We start from the raw sequence: 26,271 nt of genomic DNA on the forward strand, positions 1-26,271 counted from the left end.
TCCTGCCCCTTACCTGCACCTAAAATTCTGTGATTCTGGGACTCAGGAGAGCAAGGAGGCACGGACAAGATAGCGTGAGTTTCTTCACTGGGAAAGGTTCAATCTAATAATAAGAAGAAGGTAAAAAATAACAATAGTCACCACCATTTCTTTGAGTTTGCTCTGCTAGGCACGCACTGTGTGCGTTGTGGAGGCAATCCTACGAAATCCTCATGATAATCCGAGGAGGTGAGCCCCACTTTTATTCTTCTCTTTCAGATGAGGAAGCTGAGCCTCAGAGATGTCAAGTAACTTGCCCAAGGTGACAGAGTTAATACGTTGGGACTCAGTCACAGATGTCTCTCTGCCTTTGGGGTCCACCATTTCCCTCCACTTTGGGGAAGCCCAGAGCTCAGAGGCAGTCGTGGCTTTGCCGCAGCTGCGCTGTTAGGGCCAACTGTCTTTTTCAAATGGGCTTTCCTTTATTTAGACACCAACATCACTGCTATTTAGGGTTTTCAGTGAACTTCCCTATTTTCTCCCTATTCCGTCTTATTCAGCAAAATGGATGAGCGACCGTTTCTTAGGATACTAATTGAATGTTCATTTAGACATGAAAGTGTTTGTCTCTCCACTTTTACTTCTCAAGCCTGAAGAATGTTTCCCTCTTTTCGTGGGAGTCCAGAAACGAGTTAAAGTTTCATTGAAAGTTTTCTGACCCGAAGGTTGCAATGAGGTTCAAGTAATAGTAGAGAAAACTTGTGGGCAGCCTGGGGAGAATACGCCCTCTTGTTAGTTGTTTGAGCCAACGTTCCAGAAGACTCTCCCCACCCACTCTGCTCCGAATGCCTTTCGAAATTCACATGCTTTTCTCATGTTAAGATCCCCATGCCCTCACACACCTCCTTTCCAGATGCCATTCACTGAGCCTAGAATGCCATCCCCTCCGTCGCCTGGAGAGCTCCTCACCCCTAAAGACTCAGGTCAGACGGCTCTCGTGTTACCAATTCATGCAAAGTGTTTTTTCTTGTTCACTTCTCTGTTCTGCACTTGAATGTTAAATCACGAAGGGCAGCGGCCTGGTCTCACTTACCTTTGGGGCCGCTCAGGATCCGAGCTTACATGTTGCGTGCCATATATGCTCAATTAAGATTTTGTAATAAACCGATTTCCCGTGTTATGGGTCAAAAGCCAAAACCTTAAAAAAATAAATTAAAAAAAAAAAAAAAAAAAGCCAAAACCTTGCTGTGCCCTTCGACCCAGTTATCCCCATGATGGAGGAATCCATCCAAAGGAAATAACTGAAGAGGAGAAAAGAAATTACGCGGACCAAAGTGCTGTGAAATATATATTTGCTAAATACTGGCAACAAGCGGAATGTTTATCAACAGGACAATGGTGAGCAAAGCAGGAGACGTGATCTTGCTGCGACACGATTCATTCTATCACCGACTGAACCAACATGATGACTCCCAAGGATGTGTCAGAAATACAGAGATGAGTCAGTTGCCTTCGACCGGTGCACAGCCTGGCAGAGCCTTCTAAAGCAAACGGTACAAAACTGCGTAGAAACCGAGAACCGTTTGGGGTCTGATGTTAAGAGACAAATAGATTACGAAAGGGTCTGCACGTGATGCTTTCACCTCTAAACACGTGAAAGTGTCTGTGACCTTGGCTCTCCAAGTTGGCATGAAGGATGGGGGTTCTCTCCGGATGGACAGGGGTTTGCCGCGAGGTGACTGGAAAGGGATATTCAAGGCAGGTTTGCCGTGTAAGCGCTGCACCAGGTGGGGGGAAAGCCGAGGTCTGGAAACCAGAGAAGAGGGGTGGCACTTGCCAGGGCTGGTGGCTGGTTTCTCATGCTGGGAAGGAGGCTCCCTATGAGAAAAGTACCATGGTTTCCATTCTACAGATAAGGAAGCTGAAGCTGGGCTGGCCCCGAGCTACCCAGCTGGCGAGTGACGAAGGTGGGATTGGAAACCATCCCTTGTCAGTTTGGGTCAGGGTCCCTTCTCTTCATCTCTCTGCACCCAGGAGCAGGTGATGATGCGTGATGGAAGAGATCCGGTTGGCCGAGAGGCTGGATTCTTTGGGGAAGGGGACGAAATGGAGAACCTGTTGGTGGGACCACATGATGGAGGGTCTTGGACTGGATGCAGGGGGCACTGGACTGGCTCGCGGGTCTGGAGGCATGATAGAGAAGGGTTTAAGGAAGAGCAGGCTGGCAGTGCGTGCTGGCTGGTGTGATCGGTGAGGAGGCTGGGCCAGATGCATGGGAAGGTGGGTGGGCAGCTCTTGTTCTATTGGGTCAAAATAGCACCACCCCCCCCCCTCCTGCCCCCGGCTGCTTGGACATATGTCTTTCTGCACCTCTAACCATGAGATTGGAATGGACGCTTCCATCTTATCTATTCTCCCCCACGTGAAAACCACAACCTGGTCCAGGGAGGGGCATCTGATTCAAACTCGGCCAATGAGAGCCCTTCCCTGGGAATTTTAACCTTGGGACCAGAGAGGAGTGGTTCTCAGTCCCACTCTGTTGGCTAAGCTGTGTCTGGGAGCTTTGTCACCACTCAGAGATTTGAGAGCCCTAGAGAGGAAAATTCTAGCTGGACTCAAGCCCTAGTTTCTCCATACTCTGAGGGCTCAGCCACTCTCTGGCTCACACTACCATGTGAATAATACTCCCTGCCTCCTCTTTAGCTAAGCTACAGCGAGTTGAATTTTTGTCCTTTGTGAACAGAAAGCTCTGACATTTGCAGTTAGAGACGTGCCTACCCCTCATCCCTCAAATTTTGGGCACGACGCTCAGAAACGCTTCAGGGTTGTTTTGGAGGATTCGGTCCATCATGTCTTGCATGTAAGAAACAAACAAACAAACAAAAAAATCTGTCTTCATCATTCAGTGGCAGGCTTGGGAACTCCGGGCTCTCTAGAGGGGCAAGGCTTTGGGGATCCCCTCAGAGAAGGATGGACACATCTCCATCACTGGTGTGGTGAGTAAAATTACTGCTCAGAATGCTTTCCCGCTTGCTCATTTGTGATTCAGACGGGGAGAAACCGACGTGGACAGGATGACCACACAGGACAGCCAGGCATTTCCTATACAGGTGGTAAAGGTATCTTCTGAACTTCTCTCCAGCAAACGCATAGATAAAGGGGTTGAGGCAACAGTGGGTGAATGCAATTGTCTCAGTCACACTGAGGGCCAACCTCAGATCCTTCTTCATGTCACAATTGGGAAAGAAGTCATAGAGATTAAGCGTCTCTAAAAAAATCATGATGTTGTAGGGTGTCCAGAAGAGAAAAAACACGACGACCACCAGGAAGATCAGCTTAATGGCTTTGGCTTTCTTGTGGCTCTTGCAGGAAAACAGTGTCCGCATGATTCTGAAGTAACAGTAGCTCATAACGAGCAGGGGGAGCAGGAAACCAAGCAAATTTGCCTCCACGTTGCGGAGAACAGGCCAGAGGTCCTGCAGGACCTCAGGGTAGTCACCAAGGCACTCGTTTTCTTTTTGTTTTGTGAACATGAACTGAGGTGCTGCCACCAAGATGGCTGCCGCCCAGACGCCCAGGCTGATGGTGACGCCATGCTGCACGGTCCGGGTGTTCATGGAGTTGGCGGCCAGGACAATGGCCCGGTACCTGTCGATGCTGATGATAGTGATGAAGAATATGCCTCCAAAAAAGCCGATGAAGAAGAAGGCTGTAGACAGTTTGCACACGGCGTTGTGAAGGCCTTGCTCGCTCACCAGGTAGTGAGTCCAGAAAGGCAACGTGGCTACAAAGAGCAGATCCGACAAGGCCAGGTTCAGGAGGTAGATGTCGGTGATACTCTTGGGCTTCCGGCTGTTGGTGAGGGCAAACACCACCAGCAAATTTCCCACCAGGCCAAAGGCAAAAACAAGAGAGTAAAGTATGGACAGGAAGACGGTCCCGAAGGCCACAACGTCCCCCATATCACAGGCTTCGGCCGACTCATCGTACTCAAAGTATTCCAAAGTTGATTTGGGGGAGTGGGTGGGCATGGCGACGGCCTGGATCAGAGAGGAAAACAAATAACAGTATTAGTTCTCAGAGAAACAGTTGGGATTCTAGCTGGCCCCACACATGGGCAGCCTGAAAGAAACAAGTAGCCATCCGTCGGGCGCCTAACTGATACACTTCCCAGTGTCACACGTCATCTTGTTTAATCCCCAAGACGGACAGACTCCTGACGGAGGCCATAGAGGATTCCCCTGACGGAAGAGGAAGTCAGGTCTCTGAGAGGTTCAGGGACTTGTTCAGAGCTGTGCAGCGAACGGCTCAGCTAACGTTTGAAACTAGACCTTTTAAAGCTTGAGGCAGATCTTTTCTTCTTGGATCGTCAAACGTCTACCCAAAAGGTTGACCAAGGTGTCAATAGTGGGAGAGAGGACTATGGGTGTGGAGAACAGGGGGTAGGATGGTGGAGGGTGCAGCCATAATTCACACTTGTAGTCCAAACTTCCCCGAAGCGATTCTCCGCTTCCTTCCTTATCCCCACCCCTCCACCCTCTGGACCCCAATTTGTCCCATGGGAAGCCAAGACTGAAGAGAGAGGTCTCAGATACTCTCCAGAGCCTCGAGCAGACCTGTACGTGGAGCCCCTCATCTTTGTTTTTGACATCTCTTTCTCTTCTCCTTCCTTTTGGAACCAACAGGTCCTTCTCTTCCTGAAGGGATAAGACAGAGTCATACACTCTAGAGTGACCACCTCGTCTCCGTTTGCCCAGGACTTTTCTGGGGTTAGCACCAAAAGTCGGAAATGCCTTCGTTCTAAGCAGACAGCCACAGACGGCCACCCCTCAAGGTCAAGTGAAGAGGGTGTCACCACTGCCATCGCAGGGTCATGAAAGGGGTGCGGAGCCCGTCTGGGGGACCGTGCTCCAGTAGCCTGCTGTGCTGGGCCCGGGGGGCGAATTCACCCCATAATTACCAGCCCTGCCCTCACTTTGGCCTGGTCTTCCCCATGATTCTTAATCCCCGCTTCCTTCAGAACAAAAATTGAAGGGGGAGACGTTTCTGCACGGGTTGGGAAGTCACACTTCGCATTCCTCCCCCTCCGCCCTAGCCAGTGCTCGCTTGTTCTTCACTCCAGAGGCTGCAAGGGCTCCCCCTTCCCCCTGGCCCTCAGAGGCCTCCTCCTCTTCCTTGTGATGCCACAGACGGGCCCTTGAGAAACCCTAAGCATGTTCATAGCACGCCTCCTGGTTGTCACTGCCTCCCTCCCCACCACAACCAAAAGCAAAGTTCGCACTTTTTAACCAAGGGAGTGTCCACACCCTGCTGCCTCCTTTTCACACTGGTTTTGCCCAGACTGTGTCTCTTTCAAAGTGAGGGCCCGCCCTCGCAGCCTCCGCTTTGTGTTCTGGCCCATCTTTGCATCTTATCCAGATTCTTCCGGGACGAAGGGGGTTAAGCCTTTCTGCCCTGGGCCCTCTCAGCCTGGGCTGACGTTCCCAGAATCTCCAGGGAGAGTGTATGCGTTCCTGGCTTTCAGCAGCCAATACCCTTTTCTCAGAGACAAATCTCTGGCTGTGACCTTAATCAATAACGTTTAAATTTAGCAGTGATTGGGCGGCTCAGTCAGTCGAGCACCTCTCTCTCTTTTTTTAAAGTTTCTATTCATTTATTTTGAGAGGGAACATGAGCGAGCGAGCACGGGAGAGGCAAAGAGAAAGGGAGAGAGAATCCCAAGCCGGCTCTGTACTGTCAGCGCAGAGCCTGGTGTGAGGCTCGAACTCAGGGACTGCAAGATCATGACCTGAGCTGGAACCAAGAGTCAGATTCCCAACCGACTGCAAGGCGCCGTGAGCGTCTGAATCTTGATTTCGACTCAGGTCATGAGCTCATGGGTTTGTGGGATCGAGCCCCACGCTGTCAGCACAGAGCCCATTGGGGATTGTCTCTCTCCCTCTGTCTCTGCCCCTCCTGCATGCGCCCTCTTGCTCTCTCGCTCTCTCAAAATAAATAAACTTAAACAAAAACAATGTTTAAATTCAACCACAGAAAATGGCTGAGATGCTACCCTTTGTGAGCTACACAAACGTCAGGTTGAAATGGCTCGAGCGGAGATATGGGGAGACGGGGAAATTCCTACCTGCGTGCAGGTGGCTTGCTGAACGTCTTTCCAGACGCACAGCCGTGTAGGAGCGAATGAGTCAAGCCCTCAGTGGTCGTAAGTCAGGGATCCTGGAGCTACGACCCTCTCCCTTCCCCCTTCTCCCCCGGGGAAAGGAGCTGGTGGAGCTGGCCTTGACAGGAGGCCAAGGACAATGAGACTGTGTGGCATCTCTTCGTGCCTGTGCTGGGGCCAGCAGCCCAGAAACTGTGCTGGTGGGTTGGCTTGATTTTGCCAAATCTGCATGAAATAGGCTTAATTTCCACCCTCGGCACTGTGCCCTACCCACAGGGATCTCCTCTAAATCGAGCAGGAGTCCCTGGGTCACTGAGGAGGGACAGCGGGGAGGTGGGCAGGCTCGGGCTCTCCCTTGGCTGAATCTCACGTCTGCCCTCTGGCCAAGTGACCTCGGGTGAACTTGGAACCTCTGAGCCTGACGTCCCTCATCGCAAGACTGGGACTCATTCTCACGTCTGCCCACAGCGCCATTCTGAGGATTACGCCCGGCCCAGTGTGTTGCATACAGCAGGCACTCAAATAAATGCATCTGGTGAGGAAACAGAAGCACTTCGGACCTCTGCAACCATCCGGGTCTCCCGTGAACTGTTGTGCTGTTCACTCCCACCCTAGGCGTTGTGGATATCCCATCTGTAAAGTTCTTTTTATTTTTTTCCCTGAAATAACAGGCATTTTCTCTTCAGCTTTTCTGGGGGGGGAGGGCAAAGGGGAGAGTAAACAAACCTTGACTGAATTTTTACTCAGTTCTCAGGCTCATTGCTAAACACATATTACCTGTGCGGGGGGAAATTTTCATTTAATTCACTTGACATTTTAAAAATGAACAAAAATACGAGTTACACGGAAAATGAAATAAGCAAGCAGACAGTCTAATATGGAAGCCTGTGGCTCATGCTCAATAAACGGGAGCCGACACGTAAAAGGATAATGATCTCTATGGAGAAGTAGATGTACTCAGAGAAGGCAAGTAACTTGCTCAAGGCCGCACGGCTGGCCTGTGGCACGGCTGCAGTGGGGGCTCACACGCGGCCAGCCTGTGTGTCCTGCCCGAGACTGGGAGTTCCTGAGCGAGGACCGGTGTCTCCTTCAGCTCTGTGGACCAGTGTTCAACAGAGGGAGGGGCCCGGCACAGGGCCAACGCCCCAGGAATACTTGTAGGAATACAAGTATTGTATCCTAGACCTTCATTCCAAATTGCCCTGTGGGGCTGGTAATGACGGTGGCCTTTTAATTGTCCGGTTCCCAGACGTGCCGACAGGGCACACAGTGTCTTTCCTGATCCCAGGCCAGCGGCCCTTGCTTGAACCCTGAGCGCTTAATGGATGCCTCGTGCGTCGAATGTTCCTCTGAATTTGGTAGCCTTATCAAGGGAGGGAACTTTTTGGGAACGGTGGATCCTCTAATTCCTGGAGCTTCTGAGATGTCCCAGGACTGGGAGATGAGCTTAAAGCTGGGGACAGTCCTCGAGGGTGGTCTCCGGGGCAGGTTGAAGGTCCGCCGGGGGTCTGATGGGCCGGACACGGGCTTTCCAGGCCCCCGAGGCCACCAGGAACCGAGTGAGGGATCCAAGCAGATAAGCTTTCTCTGCGGGGCCTCATCAGCCGGGTGTCATACAGATGGGGGTGCGAGAGGAAGGACAGGTGTTGGGGTGAAGCCCCCGCTGAGGGCTGTGGCCAGCAAGCACACAACCCCTCCCAGCTGTTCTCAGGCCTCCTCGCCCTCTCCTCCCGTAAGTCAAGGTTTTGCTAAATGCCGTGCAGCTACAGGAGTCTGTGCTGAACCCAGAAGCAGAGCTTTGAGCGCACATGCGTTTCCCACCCAAGTACAAACTCACTCCCTCTCCGATCCTGCCGTGCTGCCCGCCCCCACCCCCCCTCCAACTCTGGCCCACGTCCTTTTCTCAGGCCCGCTCATTTATTTTTTAACTTTTTCGGGGTCATCATTTACCCAGTGTTTCCAATCAGCTTCCCTGTTCTCTACTTCCCTTTTCATTTAAGTGGCCCAAGTCCACTTTCCTCTTCAGTCCCACATCCTTTTCGGGCCGCTTCCCCCATCTTTTGCCTTCACATCCTGCTCGCTGCCTGCTGGATCCTGTGCGTCTTCTTGTGTTTGATGTTCCTTGGCCAGCTGGTGGTTTTCCCTCTGGGGTCTCCCCTGATGGCTTTTTAGGCCCCTGAGTGAAGACCGGGTTAGAGGCTCCGTCTAAATGCCGATAAAATTGTGGTTTAATTTTCTTTTTTAATGTCTGTTCACTTTTTAGAGAGAGAGAGAGAGAGAGACAGTGAGAGCTGGGGAGGGGCAGACAGAGAGGGAGACACAGAATGGGAAGCAGGCTCCAGGCCCTGCGCTGTCAGCACAGAGCCCGACGCGGGGCTCGAGCCCGCGGACCGTGAGACCATGACCCGAGTCGAAGCGGGACACTTAACCGACTGAGCCGCCCAGGTGCCCCATCATTTTTGTTCTTTTGAACCAAAGGGAATTAGAGGAAAGTACAGATTGCTAGAGCCCTGACCCCATCGTTCTTTGTGGGGGTGCCATTGAGCCTGAGAATGTTCCAGAGCCTGAAGTTATCCTCAGAGAGCCCACTGTGGAAGGAGAGGAGGCTGCCCTTCTTCGGTGCCCACGGACTAGCACACTCCATACGCAAGCCCCTCTTCGATTCTGTCTACAGGCCCGCATGCGATGGTCGTCTCTCCCGTACAAATGAGCCAGCAGAGGCTCCAGGAGATCGGGGAAGCTTGTCCAGGGAACAGCAGAACCAGGTGTATCTCTCCACAGAGCCATGCTCCCGCCTCGCCCCCAGGCTTCCCCTCTTGGAGGAGGAGTGTGCAGGCTATTGTGGACCACTTCTCTAGAGTTGGAACGAGAAATAGTAGTCACAGCCCCCTCCCTCCCCCGCCAAAGAAGACGGTCCACGATGCGAGCCTGAACACTTTCCCCGGGTCTCTCCCCTCGGGACTCAGCACCCGGTAATCTGACCGTCAGGCAAAAGGCAGGCAGGCAGGAAATGAAGAAGGCGGGGACATTTCCTCTCCAGCCACAACTAGGGAGTCCTCACGGCCTGACCCCCGAATCTAGCTCCCATCCATGGTGGCAAGGATATTTGGAGTCCTTTTCTCTGGACAAGAAGAGGCTGAAGGCTGTAGGCTCAGCTCATTTCCTGCCTTCGAACACACGGTGACACGGACGTCGTTCACAAAACGCAACACCAGACCTTCTGGTGTGTTTTAATTTTTCGACAAGGACCAAACAGAAGGAAATAGTCTTTAAGCACGACATGCGTCCTGGGGCGGTAAAAGCACGGCTTAGTGTCACGAGAAGTGACTCTTCAGTGGCCTGCCCAGGGAACATGACGCTTCTGGGCTCACGGCCTGCCCGAGTTCAGATGAGGTTCCATCCGGAGGCAGAGAGCTGGATCAGTCGATTTCAGCCCCGACAAGTCTTCACCTTGGCCTACAGAGGAAGGTTTCCAGTGTGGCCCCCAAGCCCACACCCTTGGCCGCTTGGGCACAGGGTTTTCCCAGGTCCTGATGGTTTTCCCACTTACAAGGACAGCTGATTTTAATGTTCTTATTTATTTTTGAGGGAGAGAGAGACAGAGCATGAGTGGGGGAGGAGCAGAGAGAGAGGGAGACATAGAATTTGAAGTAGCGTCCGGGTTCTCAGCTGTCAGCACAGAGCCTGACACAGGGCTCAAACTCACGGACTGTGAGATCATGACCTGAGCCGAAGTAGGATGCTTAACCGACTGAGCCACCCAGGCGCCCCCAAGGACAGCTGATTTTGTAAGAGACACCCTGGGGGATGCAGGGAGAGGTAAGGATGAGAGGGCAAAAGAGGGGCAGGTGGAAGGGCCTTGAACTGCATGCCAAGGAGCTAGAAGCGCACATTCTGCACCTCGCAGCCCGTCCCCCGTGCAAGTAAACGGAGCGGCTGTCTACACCTCGGCAACCAATCTACCTGCGACCACAGGGCCTCACCCGCCCTCCAGCGTTTGCACGGGCCAAACACCCCAAGCCAGAAGCAGCAACAGGAGGAAGCCAGACCGGAGGCGAGAGCCTCCTGGGTGAGCCACCCCTTTCCGGAAGCTGCTTTTGCTCTGGGTTGGACACACGGCCCTCTCCTTTCGTCTTCCGAGCGCATTGTGGTATTTATCCGTCCCTGCCCAACTGTGAAATTCTGAAAGGAAATGTTTTAGGGCTTTTTTTTTCTGGCAATTGAGGAAGAGATGGATTTTAAATAAATTATTAACTAAGCTAATTATGTATCTTTGTAAGGACAAATAACAATTCAAAATAAGAGGCTTAATTCTCCCTGCTGAAAATAAGGGAAGAGATTGTCCTCTGCCTCCTCATTCCTAGGGCATTTGCTTTAGGCAATTCGTCGCTGGGGGCGCCTGGGGGGCTCAGTCGGTTAAGCGTCTGCCTTGGGCTCAGGTCATGATCTCACCGATCGTGAGTTTGAGCCCCAAGTCGGGTTCTGTGCTGACAGCTCGGAGCCTGGGGCCTGCTTCGGATTCCGTTTCTGTCTCTCTGCCCCTCCCCTGCTCATGCTCGCTATCTCTCTCAAATATAAAATAAAACACAAAAAACATTAAAAAGAAAAACAAAACAAAAGGGAACTCATCACTGGAGTGTTTTCTCCTCTCTTTGAAATGAGGACATGCGTCCTTTTGGGAATGTGATCACGTCTTTTGTCTGCTTTATGTCCCAGGAATCTTTCTCAGGGGCCTGGGGCTCCTTTCTTTGAAATATAAACATCAAGGGGCACCTGGGTGGCTCAGTCTGTAGAGCCCTGACTCCTGGTTTCGGCCCAGGTCATGATCTCGCGGTTCCGTGGGTTCAAGCCCCGCATCTGGCCCTGCGCTGACAGCACGAAGCCTGCTTGGGCCTCTCTCTCTCCCTCGCTCTGCCCCTCCCCCGCTCGCGCCGTCTCTGTCTCTCTCAAAATAAATAAACTTAAAAAAAAAAAAAGGAAATAGAAACATCAAGAATTAGCACCTGTGTCTCCCAGTTTCTGTGGAAGGGTAGGAGCCTAACTTGGGTGGGTGTCCTTCTGCTTCAAATTGCAAACATCCTCCCGTCTTAAAGATAGGAGTCTATTTCTTCTCTGGAAGAAGCCAGCCAGCTATCACAGACGGTCCCTTCAGTTATCACGGTAGAGTTAGGATGACAGTGTGTGGCTGAGAACTAGGTGTGCTCTCTCACGGCAGGGATCCTAACCGCTGGGCCCTATGAAAGGGTGAGATTCCATCTCCCCCCATCTCTGCCGTCTCTCAGCGGATTGTCCGCGATGCCCGTCACGTTCTGGTGGCCTGTCTGTTTAACAGTAACCGTGTTTTCCCTGTTATCTCTGTGAGAGGTTTTTTCTGGGTTGGAGGTCTTAGTTTTTATTTGACTTCCCCAACAGTAGGTGCCGTGCTGAATTCTATGGAGGTAAACGTGGCTAAGATACAGTCTCTGGGAATTGTGGTTACTGTTCAGTAGCAGACTATCAGAAGAAAAGCTGGGGGGAGACCCAGGGACTGGATCATTTCAGCTGAGTCTTGAAGCCGGGGCAATCTTCCAGGTAAACGAAGGGGGAGGTGGGGAGCAGGGGCGGGTGTGGGGGGGGGGCGCTGAAGCCGAAGGCACTGAGCATAGGCATGTTCCCTAGGGTCAAGCCCGCTCATTGCCATTGCTGTATAGGCAGGCAGTGTGCGAGCGGTCCGCGATTATCTACCTCACCGTCGTACTCCTGGCTGGCTTGCAGGGCGAGGTCTCTGTGGACAACGCCACCGCGAACATTTGCGCGCATTCATCCACATGTCCCACGGCACGGATGCATTTTAAAAATGCAGACTCCAGAGCAGACCGACTGTGTGAATCCGTGCATATAAAGGTCAGGAGCGGGCAACGGCAATGCATATTGTGCAGGGATGCATATCTAGGTGGGTAAAGCCCTAAGGACGAGTGAGGGAGCAATGGCCATCACGATCAGGGTTGTGGGGATTTCGGGGAGGGCAGGGTGGCAGTCAGGAAGGGAAGTGAAGGGGGCCGCTGGGTGGGGGCCGGCCTGGGTCTCTCCTGCTGCCTGGCTGCTGGTTGGGTGCGAGATTGATCTGTAAGTCGTGAACCTGCACGCTGTTCTTTGAGCGTGCTGTATTTGACGTGGAACATAGGTTTAAGGAAAAGGACAAAGAGGGCCTGCAAAAATACTTTAGAAAAACATTTAAAGAGGGGCGCCTGGGTGGCGCAGTCGGTTAAGCGTCCGACTTCAGCCAGGTCATGATCTCGCGGTCCGGGAGTTCGAGCCCCGCGTCAGGCTCTGGGCTGATGGCTCGGAGCCTGGAGCCTGTTTCCGATTCTGTGTCTCCCTCTCTCTCTGCCCCTCTCCCGTTCATGCTCTGTCTCTCTCTGTCCCAAAAATAAATAAAACGTTGAAAAAAAAAAAGTGGTTAAGATAGCAGGCACCCTGGGGCGCCTGGGTGGCACAGTCGGTTCAGCGTCTGACTTCAGCCAGGTCACCATCTCGCGGTCCGTGAGTTCGAGCCCCGCGTCGGGCTCTGGGCTGATGGCTCAGAGCCTGGAGCCTGTTTCCGATTCTGTGTCTCCCTCTCTCTCTGCCCCTCCCCCGTTCATGCTCTGTCTCTCTCTGTCCCAAAAATAAATAAACGCTGAAAAAAAAAAATTAAAAAAAAAAAAAAGAAAAACATTTAAGGAGACGCGAGCTAGGTTTCCTTCCCTACGAAGGTTCATAATCCGAAATAGTTGCTCTTTGGCCAGACCTGAGGAGGAGGTGTGGCTGCAGGGCCTAGAGAATTCCAGCCCTCGGCAGCCAGCGGGTTTCTGAGCCCCTAAGGAGGGAGGGCGGGATCACGACTCGGCCGGAAGCGCCAGCATTGGCCCTCCTGGGCAGAGCCAGTGTTGCAAGCCCTTGGAATCCCTGGACTGTGCTGCTGGGAACGAGAGCAAGTTCCCGGAAAAGGCAGCGGAGACCTGGCCTGTGCCACCGTGGCTGTGCCTCTTCGTAACTGTGACCCGTTGTTGGACAGCAGGAGTCCGCCTCCCTGTCTGGCTCGTGCACGGAGGGCGCTGGCTCTGAACACCTTCAGCGGGAAATATTTGAGCCTGAACAAAACGGGTAGCCGAGGCCTCTGTTCCAGGTCAGAGGTTGAGCTGGGGAGGGGGTAGCTGAATGGCCCAGACCCTGAGATGGACGGTCTCTGAGGCCAGGGTCTCTGGTGTGGGGCCCTCCCCAATACTGCTGCCTTTCTACAACCCGGCCCGGGGCGGGAGGGGGGCGGGAGGGGGGCGGGGGTGGGCGATGAGGTGTCTCCTGGGGGAGGATGGGCTGGGGAGTGGATGCTGGTTCTGACCTGATGGGCTCTGGCATACGTCCTCCTCCCGGCCCCTCGTAACCGCATTTGAACGTGGTTAGTGGTCTTAAGGCGCACAAACTTTCCGATCCGCGGCTTCCCACAATGACAACCCATATTGTTTCTTGAGCGCCAAATACGGGCCAGACGGTGTGGTCAGAACTGGATATACCTTGCCCTTGATACAGATATTTGACCTCCACCCGTCACTCGCCTTCAGCGATTCTCAGCTCACGGCTGGTATTCATTTTAAAGCAGGACTCGAGGCTTAGCAAGGTCAGGTGCAGAGTCAGGGCTTCCAAAGCCCAACTGCCTCTCCTACCCACTGTGACGCAGAGAGTGACGGCCGTGGAGCCCGGCTAGGGTATGGCTGGGCGTGTGGCTGACACACAGTCGGTGCCCCCTTCCCTGGGGGGCGGGCAAGAGCCACGTCCTGCCCTGATTCCCTGCGTGAAAATGAAGCCAAGCAAAGAGGCAGGCAAAAGACGCGGAACCATACTTGCGTGCATACACACAGACGGACATGCAGACAGACAGGCAGACAAACAGTGGTGCCCAAGGCTCAGCAGCCCAGTTCCTGCCTGCGTCCTCTTACAGAGCCCAGTCCCCTCCCAGGCAACCCCGGGCATGGGCTGACCTGCCCCGCAGAAGCTTCCCCAGGGAACTTTCTCGTCTGCTTCTCACACAATCCAATCTTCTTCTTTCTTTTGGGGTCAGGTTGTTTTCTACCTTGAGTTTTCTGTGTAAAGCATTTCAGGGGGCGCCTGGGTGGCTCAGCCGCTCGAGCGTCTGACTTCGGCTCAGGTCATGACCTCGCGGTTCGTGAGTTTGAGCCCCCGCTGTCTGCTGTCAGCGCAGAGCCCGCTTGGGATCCTCTGTCTGTCCTCTCTGTCTGCCCCTCCCCTGCTTGTGCACGTGCCCTCTCTCTCTCTCAAAAATAAATACAATTTTAAAACGAGAAGAAAGTACTTGGAAAAAGGGGGGCGCCTGCGCAGCTGAGTCCATTAAGCGTCAGACTCTTGACTTCGGCTCAGGTCATGATCTCCGAGTTTGTGGGTTCGAGGCCTTGGTGAGGCTCCCGTGCTGGCAGTGCAGAGCCTGCTTGGAGTTTGGTCTCTCTCCCTCGCTTTCTGCCCCTCCCCTGCTCATTCGCGCACTCTCTGTCTCTCTAAACACACAAATAAACTTTAACGCATTTGAAAAAGAAAATGAACTTTTCTGGAGGAGGGGAAATCCTAAAGCTCCCTGGCCTTTCTCTGGGCTCGGCTGTCAACCTACAGAGCGCAGACTACAGAACCTGTGAGATAAAGGTCAAGTAATGAGAAGTGACGGGTCCGGCCAGTCGTCAACCGGACCTCAACGTGTTTCCTCCTCTCTTGCACCCATGTGTGTGTCCGCTCATAATTTCTGAGACGGTTTTCCCACGGCACGAACCTTCTGAGGCCGTGTCCTCAGAGTGATTACAACAGCATTGCACATCGAATTTGTGTCAGCGATTTATTCATTAAAATGGTTGTCGCTGGAAATGCAGCGGTGCGCTTTATAAAAAAATGTAGGAGGCACCGCAAAAGCACGGGAAGAAAAGGAAAAACAAGACAGAACCAAACTTTCCACCATCCAACTTCCCAGAATCAACCACAGCTAGCTTTTTGCCCTTTCCCATCCAATGTCCGTGCATATTCTTATATCCGTATTAAGCATAGTTATATTTACATTTAAAATGCAAGGTGGCTCAGTCGGGTAAGCATCTGACTCGGGCTCAGGTCATGAGCTCGTGGCTCATGAGTTCGAGCCCCGCATCGGGTTCTGTGCTGATAGCTCAGGGCCCGGAGCCTGCTTCGGATTCTGTGTCTCCCTCTCTCTCTGCCCCCCATCCCCCCGCTTGCGCTCTGTCTGTCTCTAAAAATAAATAAACATTGAAAAAAAATTAAAAAAATAAATAAAAACTAAAATGCAGATTCTACGTTAAACATTTTTTATTACAAACTTTTCTAACCTACATAAAGGCAGAGAGAGCCCCCGGGCTCATCACGTAGCTTCAATTAGCAACTCATGGTCACTGTCCCATGTAATCCTACTTCATACCCTACTACATTAATTAAAAACAGATCCAGGCATCATAGCATTTCACCCATAAACAGGTAAGTATGAGTCTCTAAAAGAATAAGAACACTTTTTATACAAAATAACAACTTCCTTACTATTTACCTTAAAAAGCGCCTAATACTTCCTCACTCTCATCCAGATGCCATTTGTTTTCAGGGAAATGTCTACTCGTCCCTGGCATGTAAGTGCTGATGCTTCTAATCGCACCCCGCGTTGAGCGAGTCCCAAACGGTCTGATCACACGCTGCCCGCCACCCCTCAAGCCCCTTGGCCCTTCGGCAGCAACATCTTCCGGAAGGTGGTCCCTCTTAGCACGTAAAGCGAAAACCAGCATCTGTAACCCATGGTGACCTCTGACCACCGTGCCCCACCCCGCGAGCCCACAGGTGCTGGCCAGTTCTCTGTTTCCTACCTGGGCTGGGCCTGGGAAGGGAACTTCTGGACTTGGCAATTGTGACAATCAGCCACCTGGTCCCTCTGTCTGTCTGTCACGGAGTATTTCCCTTCCCACCGCCCCACCCCCCTGAGGGCATCTTTATTTGCAAAGTTAGCCAATAGTCTCTGGTTTCCTGTGAGGTTCACTCCAAGGCCTGCCTGGTTTCTTTTTTTTTTTTTTAATTTTTTTTTTCAACGTTTATTTATTTTTGGGACAGAGAGAGACAGAGCATGAACGGGGAGGGGCAGAGAGAGAGGGAGACACAGAATCGGAAACAGGCTCCAGCCTCCGAGCCATCAGCCCAGAGCCCGACGCGGGGCTCAAACTCACGGACCGCGAGATGGTGACCTGGCTGAAGTCGGACGCTTAACCGACTGCGCCACCCAGGCGCCCCCTGCCTGGTTTCTTTAGATACCGCCGCAGGCGAGCTCAGAAGCTCCAGGCCGGAGGCCAGCTGATGGCAGGAGGGTCTGAATTCACAAACCTGGGGGACTGAGTCTGGGGGGACACACAAAGCAGGGGACTGGAGGACGTGACGGTGCGGGGGCTGTGTTATTTGCCCCCAGTGTGGCGGGGAGGACAGGAAACAGTGTAGGTCTCGTGAGCCACCAAAAGCCACTGTACCTCAGTTTCCTTGCGTGTGAAAAGAGAGCCCACGGTACTCACCCGGCTGCCCTGGGGTGAGGATGAAACGAAGTACAGCTTCTCTCTCCAAAGCGAGGCCCCAGGCACCGGGAAATTACAGACATGTGGCACCTCGGGCCCCGCCACTGAATCAGGCTGCATTTTGATGAAATTCTTAGGAGATTGGCAAGTGCGTGGCTTGTGAGATGCATTGGCACAAAAGGCACTTAGTGAGTACCTGGCACCTGGTAGGGGCTTCTGATTTGTTTTCCCCTCGCCTCCCTCCATCAAGGCACTCAGGGCCTCCCTAGGTCCTCCGGTCAAGCCGGAGGCGCATGTGTGCCGGGCACAAGCTTCACCCACAAACCGGGGCAGGCTCTGTCCCCACCGTCTCCCACAGCCCGCCCCGGTCCGCCAGACGTGGAACAGCTGGGCCTGACTCTCCGGGCTACTCTCCCGCTGCCTGCCCTGGCTCGAAGCCGGTGCCTGCCCGGACCCACCTGCCCGGCTCACCTACCAGGCAAATTCTACTGCCGATCCCTCCCTCCCCTGGGGCCTGGCTGGGGTCTGGCACCTGTGGGCCACGTTTATTAAAGGATCAGGGGACTCCTCCGAGGCCTGCCTGGCTCCTCACGGCCCATCCTGCAGCCTGTGCCCCTGCACTGCTGTGGCCCTCGGAGCTGTGTCTTTCTGCGGGCAGGGCTGTGCTGTGCACTCCCCACCCGGCCTCCTCAGTCCCGGCCGCCAGGACCCCAGGACCGAGCTATGGGTGGGACGGCGGTGCTGCCGGCTGGGCGACCGACCTGCTGGCATTTGAGGAAGTCTGCGGCCTCGGTTTCCCTTCCTCCTTTCCCTCTGGCCAGGATGCTGCGGCACCCCACCCCCACGCCCGCCCTTCCTCATCCCCACCCCAGAGCCACCTGTCTCGGGGCCACCCGGCGGGGCCAGCTGCTTCGGCCTCCCTTCGCCTGCCTGTGACTCCCCTCCTGCTTCTCTGAGAGCGCCTATCTGGGATCCTGCCAAGACTCTCTCTCTCTCTCTCTCTCTCTCTCTCTCTCTCTCTCTTGCAGTCACACAGTCTTCCCGGACAACCTCACCCACCGCCCGTCAGCAACCGCCTCTGCGATCCGATGCTCTGCGTCTTTGTCCCCAGCCAGGGTCTGCATCGCCTCCCCTGCCCATCCGTGGCCCTCACACCTCTTGCCATTTGCCCCTGTTGACCATTCTCCGCCTGGGAGCTGAAAAGCTCTTTCCGAAATGCAAACTGCGCGCCTGACCCCTCTGTGGGTTCTGCTCACTGGGAGTTTCAGCCCCAGGCCAGTAAGCACGGCCCGGGCGAGATCCTGCCCCTTCCCCTTTCCCTTCCCCTCCGGAGGTCCCACCCCGCTCTAACCACCTCCCCACCAGTGCCTGTGGGGGCTGCGCTCCCCTTCGCACCTCACCCGGCTGGCGGGCCCGGCTGCCAGCCCACCTCCTAGACGCTAACACAACGGCTTTCGCTGTCCCACAGGAGCTGGCAGCAGACCGGACCGTGAGTCACGGCCCAGCAAGTGGGATGCCTTTTTGTGCCGGTTCCCTCGCCTCCCCAATCCTACAGGGTGACGCACGTGGTAGGCCCGCACGCACAGCTTGCACACGAAGGAGGTTGCACCAGGGGAGAGGAACCCTGGGCTTGAGGAACGTGCCGTTTTATGGCCAGTGGCGAGCGAGCCTGCCCGGCGGCCCTGAGGGAGACGTGACCTCATCCCTGAGGCCGCAAGCACCACCCTGAGAAATGGGCCAAGGAAAGTGCAGCTGGGGCTTTGCCTGCTCTGTCCACTCCGAGCCACGGGAGAGCCCCAGCGGCCTTCCCGCACGGGCCACGCCTCCACGGACCTCGGTAAAGGCTGGACAGGTTCTCCCTGGGCCCCTGCTCACCCCTCCCCACTGTGCTGCCCCATTCCTTGGGCCGGTCTTCACCCCTCCCTCTCACAGACCCTTTGGCTTCTCCCCCTCCCCTGAGCTGTTCCTTGTGAAGAGCAGCAGAATGCGACGACGTCACCAAATGTGCCACTTTGATATGTTGATCATTTTGGGCTCGAGAAAGAGCAGATACGGGGGAGGCTGTCTCTGACCCTCCCGATCTGCCTGAACTCAGAGTCCCCAAAAGGAGCTCGGGTGCCATAGATCCTCTCCCCTGGAGTTTCTACCACCCACCGGGGAGCACTGACACTTGTCACGGGAGAGGAGACTAGAAGTCCCCACCACATCCGGACACACTGGGTCACAAACTGTCACCCTTCCCATCTCTTCCTCCAAATCACTGACTGTCTCCCGAGAAGAACGCATACCCCTGCCTTCTCCTTATTAAGCAGGTGTTTAAGCCTGAATGCTAAGCCAACGTGAGGAGACACTCATTTTTCCTGCCTACCCCCCAGGTATATACGATGCATACATGTTAATAACCGATTTGCGTTTCTTTTGGTAGTCGTTTGTTACAGAGGCCTCAGCCAAGAACTCAGAAGGGTAGAGGGGAAATTATTTTTCCTCCTCCCCAACTGTTTCGGGTGACTCGGACGGGACCTCTGAGACACCTTACAGATGGGACCCTGGGAAGACTGGCAGAATCCAGTGAAGGATAAGAATTATTTGTCCTTTTGGGGCACCTGGGTGGCTCAGTCAGTTGAGTGTCCGACTCTTGATTTTGGCTCAGGTCGTGATCTCACAATTTGGTTCTTGAAATCGAGCCCCACGTCGGGCTCTGTACTGACAGTATGGAGCCTGCTTGGGAAATTCTCTCTGCCCCTCCCCCTCCTCAAAATAAATAAATAAACTAAGGGGAAAAAAAAAGAGATTTGTCTTCCCTACACTCGCTTGCAAGTCCTTATCACCCTCAGTTTCTCTTCCAGTGGAGACGGTAACTGACAACAGTAGCCTGCTTTCTGTTGGGTAGAGGGATAAGGGTGCCGGGCGGGCTTCCAGGCAAGAGCCATAGTGGAGACGCCGTGAGGCTGGCAGGAACAGCGTGGCAGTGATAGGCACAGACACACAAGACAGGTGACTTGGTCTGAATAAAGCTTTGTGGGGGAGACCCAGCAAAAGGAGGTAAGGATATGCTTATGCCTTGAATACTAGTCTAGGATATTCCCACTTTCTGCTACGGGCTGGTGGCGGTGGGGGGGGGTGGGTAGGAGGAGCGGGGGCTTGGGCATAACCACAGCAAACCTTTATGCAGCACAGCAGATGTGAACTCATGTAACCCAGTGATCCCAGAATCAGCTGTAACGCTAACAGGTGAGGACACTGAGGGGAGGAGAGGTTATGTAACTTGCTCAAGGCCATCCAGCTCGTATGTGGCAAAGACAGGATTTGAATTTGGCATTTAGATTTCCTGGTCTATGCCACGCATTCTCAGTGGGGGTGACGATGCCTCCAAGGGGGTGACGATTCTACGGTGTGGACACACACACAGTACATAAACTGATAGCATATCTATGTTGAAAAAATTTCATGAAAGGAGATTAAGAATACAATGTCGGGGTCCCCGGGGGGCTTAGTCGGTTGAGCATCTGACTCTTGATTTCAGCTCAGGTCATGACCCCAGGGTCGTGGGATCCAGCCCTGCATCAGGCTCTGCACTGTGTGTGGAGCCTGCTGGCGATTCTCTCTTTCTCCCTCTGCCCCTCTCCCCCACTTGCTCTGTCTCTTTCTCTTTCTCTCAAATAGAAAAAAAAAAAAATTTTTTTTTTAAAAGAGAATAAGATGTTTAAGAAGACCCACGTGGGGAATGATCAAGGTTGAGAAACCATGGTCTCTGCTCTTAATCAGACCACGGAGCTGAGTCTCATGCTTAAAGCCCGGGTTAGGCAACAGGATGAAAGTGACATCTTCAGAAAAATAAAGCAGGGGTGGAGTGGAGGGGAGGGGGAGCTGCCGGAGTAGGAGGGAAGGAACAGACGTGGGCCACGTGCTTCTCCGTGCCAGGTACGTGGCCTGTAAGGTCTCCTTTTGATCTTCCCCTTCACGTTAGGTACTGTTATTTCCATTTTCAGATGACGAAATGAAGAGACAGGAGCAAGGGGGCCACAGCCAGCAGCTGGAAAAGGGCCGGGGCAGGACTTGAACTTCCTGATTCTGAATGCAGGCAGGGAGAAGGTCACGGAGGGAGTGGACAGCAGAAGAGAGAGGGTGATTTGGCTAATGGAGACGGCACAGAACTGGTGAAAGACTGGGCCTGTTTCGGAACGAGCCAGGAGCCTCGCCACCAACAACTCAACCCCAACACGCCAAAGACCCAGAGGCAGAAGTCCCTCACTCGTTCCTCTTCTCCGAAGAGAAGATCAGACGCAGAAAATTGGGAAGTTGGAAAGGAGTCAACCTAGACAACACAAATGCTATTTACTTGTTCTTACTTCTCCCCTCTGCCCTAATGTTTACATTTTAACACCACCGGTTGCAATTTCCTAGCTTATTTCGTAATTTCTGCTCAACAGGGACAAAAAGCATTCCTCTTTGGTACGAAGTTAACAGGACCCGGCAAAGATCCCCAGGAGTAGTTTTGGACACGATATTTTTAGGCACCATTAAACTATTTTCTTTGAAATAATGAAACATTCCACTCTCCTCCCCCCAAACTCGGCGTGTGTTCCCAATCACGTACAACTCAGTGGAAAATGAACAAATTAGCTGCAACCTTGAGTTACAGAAATATTTCCATCTTAGCGCTTTGAACTGCATAAGTAATTCAGATGACTTCCTAGAACATCTTTCTATCGCTCTCTGAGGCTCTGGAGGGTCTGTGTTAGAACAAAAATAAAGTAATAGTTGTCTTTTACGAGCAACACCCTTAAAGGAGTTCTTCTATTGCTGTTATAGAGAAGATGTAGTGCTCAATACCCAGGAGCGATAAAACAGAGCTCTTGGGTCCCTCTCATTGACCAGCTGTTGAAAACAAGCTGTCGGCAGGGCGCCTGGGTGGCTCAGTCGGTTAAGCACCCAACTCTGGATCTGGTCATGATCTCACAGTTTGTGAGTTCGAGCTCCGTGGCCGGCTGTGCGCTGACAGTGCGGATTCTCTCTCTGCTGGGGATTCTCTCTCCCTGCCCCTTGCTTGCTTGCGCTCTCTCTCTCTCAAAAATAAATACATAAATATTTAAAAAAAAAAAAAAAAAAACAAAGAAAAGAAGCCGTCAGGCCAGCCAGTTGCCCCTGTATATGCTCACCTGCAAGGTAACCTCGCGTGTGGCCTCAGTGACTAGACTAGTGGTGGACAGGCTCATATTTCCAAGAAAATCTTCTTTAATTTGAACGCTATCGTTGGAAACATAGACAAAACTTCATAGTGAAGTACAAATGTAGAGAAGCAAATCCAGCGGTGCCTGGTCCTAGCTTGTGCACCTGCATCAGGTCCCCTTGACCCTAAGAAGCTCACGCCAGGGTCTGACAGGGTCATATTGTGCTTTGAGGGCTGTAGCAGGTCCCTGTTTCATATACGATTGGACCAGGTTACCTCCTGATGAACGTCCTCCATTGGATGCACCTGAACCAAGAATTGGGGCACCTCGGGTACACTTTTGAATCCTTCAGGACCAAGAATGTCATCTGAAGTGACTGACGCTTGTCTCAAAAGTACACTATAAGGTACAAAGTTAGCAAAGGCTGGGAAAGAGACATCTGACCGTCTACTTTCTCAGCACGCAGACTATCTGAGATGAGCGGCTGTTGGCCTACCCTTCACTGCAAACTTGGACCGTGTGAACTTGTAGCTGTGGCTGCAGGTGAACACGGGCAAAGCAGACTGGAGAGTTTCTGCACGACGAACCTCTTATTACAGTGAGAAGTTTTCTTCGTAGGTACTTTTACAGACTTTGCCCCTCTTATGGCAAGAAAACCCCAAGAACAAAACAGAACACAAAACCTTTTTATAATAGATCGATCTGTATTTTATTCAGAGCCAGCTTCTAATCTCAGTTCTAAACCAGAATATCAATATTTATTTCTGCTTGGGCCAGCCACCCCAACAATCAATTCTGAGCAAATTCCAGTGACGTTTCTAGCCACGCTTGCAGGTAACGAAGGTTTGGGTAGAGGACATTTGTCTGACTGTTTACTATCCTGTAGACGTGTTGATAGGTCCTCAAGTGACAGTTGGCAAGAAGGGCATGCTTGGAGTCCAGGGAGTAGTGCTGAGTCCTTTTACGGAGTTGGTACGCTTCTGGGAGATGGAACCTGCAGGAACACCTCGGTTTAAAAAGAGTCACGCGCTGACGCCAGGCTTCCTCCAGACGCTCCAGCATTCTGCTTAGCGAATAGACCGCAGGCTGCTTCAGTACCGTGAGCACGTGCACCTCCGACAAATTTGGAGTATCCTCAAATCTGAATTGGGCACAAGGAGGCATCCCTTTCAAATATCTTGAATGGCTTAAATGGAAAATTGACTTAACATTTCTTCTGCGGGGCGCCTGGGTGGCTCAGTCCGTGAAGCACCCGGCCCTTGATCCGGTCATGATCTCACAGTCTGTGAGTTCGAGCCGCATGTCGGGCTCCATGCTGGCAGCTCAGAGCCTGGAGCCTGCTTCGCATTCTGTGTCTCCCTCTTGCTCTGTGCCTCCCTTGCTGGCACTCCTTCTCTCTCTCTCTCTGTCTCTCAAAAATAAGCAAACATTAAAAAAAAAAAAACATGAATTCATCCACAGCATAGTGACGGCAGTTAACAATACTGTATCCTGTACTTGAAAGTTGCTAATGTTTCATCATCACAACAACAAAATGGTAATTATGTGAGACATATGTGTATCCAATCATCACATCGTACACTGGAGATTGATATCGCCTTGCACGTCAATTATATCTCAATAAAGCTGGAAAACATACTGGAAGTGTCTTTAAAAAGAAAACGCGTCTGTTGTTCTCCAGGAGTCTCATTTGGATTGAAAGTTTTTCTTTTTTTAAGTGTTTTTTTTTTTTTTTTTAATTTTTAAAAATACTTACTTTTGAGAGAGAGGGGAGGAGACAGAGCACGAGTGCGGGAGGGGCAGAGAGCGAGGGAGACAGACTCCGGGCTCTGAGCTCCAAACTGTCAGTACAGAGCCTGACGCGGGACCCGAACTCATGAGCTGTGAGATCGTGACCTGAGCTGCAGTCGGACGCTTAACTGACTGAGCCACCCAGGCGCCCCGGCGGTTGAAATTTTTTCTAAATCCCAGTAGATGGAGGCAGAGGTCCTAAAGGCTCATTGCAAACTAAAGCCAAAGCACCCCTTTATTCCGAACCAAAGTAATCATTTGCACGTTCACTATTAAGCAGTTGCTGGTAACCGGGGCTCTTCTGCGTTACGCTTTTGTCCGTTAGGCCGTTAGGCCGGGCAACATCTCCGATTCTGGTCACGCGTCCGCTCATCAGGTGTTTATCGATGCCCTGCCCTGTGCTCGGGTCTGCTTGCTTACGACACAAAGAGGAACAGGGCAGGTTTTCTGCCGGAGCCCCTCCACGGTCTCGGCCTTGCACTCCTTGTGGTTGCAAAAAGAGACAGCTCGGGGAGCGTGAGGTAACAGGCAGGTATCAGAAGGAGACGGGAGAGATCTGCCTTGCCTCTGTCCACCAGCCCTGTCTTCCCCCCCCCCGCCCCCCCCCCCAGTGTCTCCGCCTCCCTGCAGCACTCCCCAGGGTCAGGAGCATCAGGCCATCAGTGGACGTGGCCCGGCTGCTCAGACGATTTTTGTCTGCGGGACTCTTCCAGAGCTCATGGCTTTGCTGCACAGAATGCCTGTGGCGGCCGCGTTTCCCAGGAAGCAAGGAGTGAGTGGTAGGTGCCGGGGACGTTGGCAAGCCTTTGGAGTACAGTTTGGTGAGCAACCTGCAAACCTGCCGTTATTGGGAGTCACGTTGTGCCGGTTCCAATCGCGAGCCCACCACTCTCAAGCCGTGAGGCCTCGGTCAAGTTACTTCTCCAAGCCGGGCTTGCCCTACTCTGAAAATCGAGATAATAAACCCCGCGTGGCAGGGTGGTAGGAGAATTAGCAACAGCGCAAGTACCTTGCATGGGGCCTGGAAATGATGAGTGACTATTCAAAGCAAGAGGGCCCCAAACAAGGTCATGAGGAATATGAATCTGCACGCTGGGGCCAATGGAGGAAGGAGACCTCTCTTCCTAAGGGGTCTGGGTGGACGCGTTCACCCGGGGAGGACATGCCGGGAGAAGGACCAAGCCGTATAGACGGTCAGGAGGGTTAAAGGCCTCATGCGTGGGGAGTCGTTTCAATGTGGCCCCCTTCTCCCGGAGTCTCCGGGACTTTGTCGGTGTGCAGCTGTCTGTCCCCTTAGAAGTCCTGTCAATCCCATTCTGTTCCTTTGGCAAGGATTTCTGAGGGACAGTGACGTCTCTGCTTCAGACTCTCAGGCAGTCTTCTCCTGGTCCTCCCCCAAATGACCTTTGTACTGTGCTTAGAGAAAAATTACAATCCAAGTGTCATGGACTGAATGCTTGTGTGCCCCGCCCCCTCCAATCCATGTAAAAGCCCCAACTTGTAAAGGGAGTGTGTTTGGAGATATAATCTTTAAGGAGGTAATTGCGGTTAAATTAAGTCACAGGAGTGGGGCCCAGATCCTATAGGACTGGCATCCATACAGGACGAGGTGGAGATACCCGAGACAAGCACGCGCACAGAGGAAAGGCCACACAAGGACACAGCAAGATGGCGACCGTCTACAACCTGAAGACAGAGGCCTCAGGAGAAACCAGCCGCGCCGACACCTTGATCTTGGGCTTCCGGCCTGCAGAACCGCAAGAAATAAACGCTGTTGTTCAAGCCACTTGGTCTATGCTATTTTGTCATGGCAGCACTAGCAAACAAATACCTCAGGGTTGATGTCAATGAATCAGAAGGGGATTCTTTCTCCAAGTTTACAGACTGAAGATCATTAGAAACAGCCGTGGTCAAAACTAGGTTCGTGTGGCTTGCCATAGCAAGGGAGGGCAACAGGCCAGAGGAACCGGGCAGCACCTCTGTGCGGGGGACTGGGAAGGACCTATAGGATCCAGGCTCGCGTGGAGGAGTGTCAGGAGGGGTACGGGAGACACGTCAGTTCTGGACAGATGCTGTGAGGAAGCAGAATCACTCAGTAGCTGGGTATCTCAGTAAATTGTACCTGAGGGATGGCGGGGGGCGGGGGGCGGGGGGAGTGGATTGGAGTTGGGTAGAGTCTCCACTGGTAAAGAGGTAGCAATTACTGACGTTGGTCAGGGACGAGGGGTGTTTTAGTAATTTTGCGGTTACGGCGTGAACTTGTCCGAGCATCTGTGACGTTCAGGCGGGGACTTCATGGTGCGGCTGCTGACAGCAGAGTTTTCGCTCTCTTTCCTTCTACGAGGGAATCCCACACAGCACATACAGCCCACGGATGGGAACAGTGAACAGGCCCCCCCGAGACGTGCATGTTCGCTAAGACCACGGTTCACAAAGCAGACCCACAGGCACCGGCCCCCTTTCGGGCGAGGAGGCGAGGAGAGTAACTCGGGGCCGCTTGGCTGGTTAGGTCAGTGGGTTGGGCAGGGAGTCCTCCACCCCGGTCAGAAATTTACCTGCAAGCAGTGTCCGGCTGTTTCTCTTCGGGTTACGGAACTCAGAG

The 26,271-nt window shown here is 53.0% G+C and overlaps 1 protein-coding gene across 3 annotated transcripts; it reads right to left on the minus strand.

Moving 5' to 3' along the window:
• Nucleotides 1-1,314: 1,314 nt before the first annotated feature.
• Nucleotides 1,315-16,963, minus strand: CX3CR1 (C-X3-C motif chemokine receptor 1). 3 transcript variants are annotated; one of them, XM_040479844.1, is made up of 2 exons: nucleotides 16,708-16,963; nucleotides 1,315-4,019 (listed from the first exon to the last, which is right to left on the minus strand). In XM_040479844.1, the coding sequence occupies exons 1-2, from the start codon at nucleotides 16,951-16,953 to the stop codon at nucleotides 2,940-2,942; spliced, it is 1,326 nt and encodes a 441-aa protein (XP_040335778.1). In that variant the 5' UTR covers nucleotides 16,954-16,963; the 3' UTR covers nucleotides 1,315-2,939. The 3 variants fall into 3 exon arrangements, with proteins under 3 accessions (XP_040335778.1, XP_040335779.1, XP_040335780.1); XM_040479845.1 differs by lacking the exon at nucleotides 16,708-16,963 and adding an exon at nucleotides 16,018-16,142; XM_040479846.1 differs by lacking the exon at nucleotides 16,708-16,963 and adding an exon at nucleotides 15,708-15,853.
• Nucleotides 16,964-26,271: the final 9,308 nt, after the last annotated feature.

This window comes from Herpailurus yagouaroundi, unplaced genomic scaffold (assembly GCF_014898765.1).
Source record: "Herpailurus yagouaroundi ecotype Mexico unplaced genomic scaffold, PumYag 159, whole genome shotgun sequence".
Taxonomy (NCBI): Eukaryota; Metazoa; Chordata; class Mammalia; order Carnivora; family Felidae; genus Herpailurus; species Herpailurus yagouaroundi.

Coding starts and splice junctions, on each gene's coding strand:
- CX3CR1 (XM_040479844.1), bottom strand. CDS start 16,953: ATGGAGGGAGGCGAGGGGAAAACAAATCAGAAGCCCCTACCAGGTGCC. Junction 4,020..16,707: donor CCTCACCCCAGGGCAGCCGG/GTGAGTACCGTG, acceptor TCTCTGATCCAG/GCCGTCGCCATGCCCACCCA.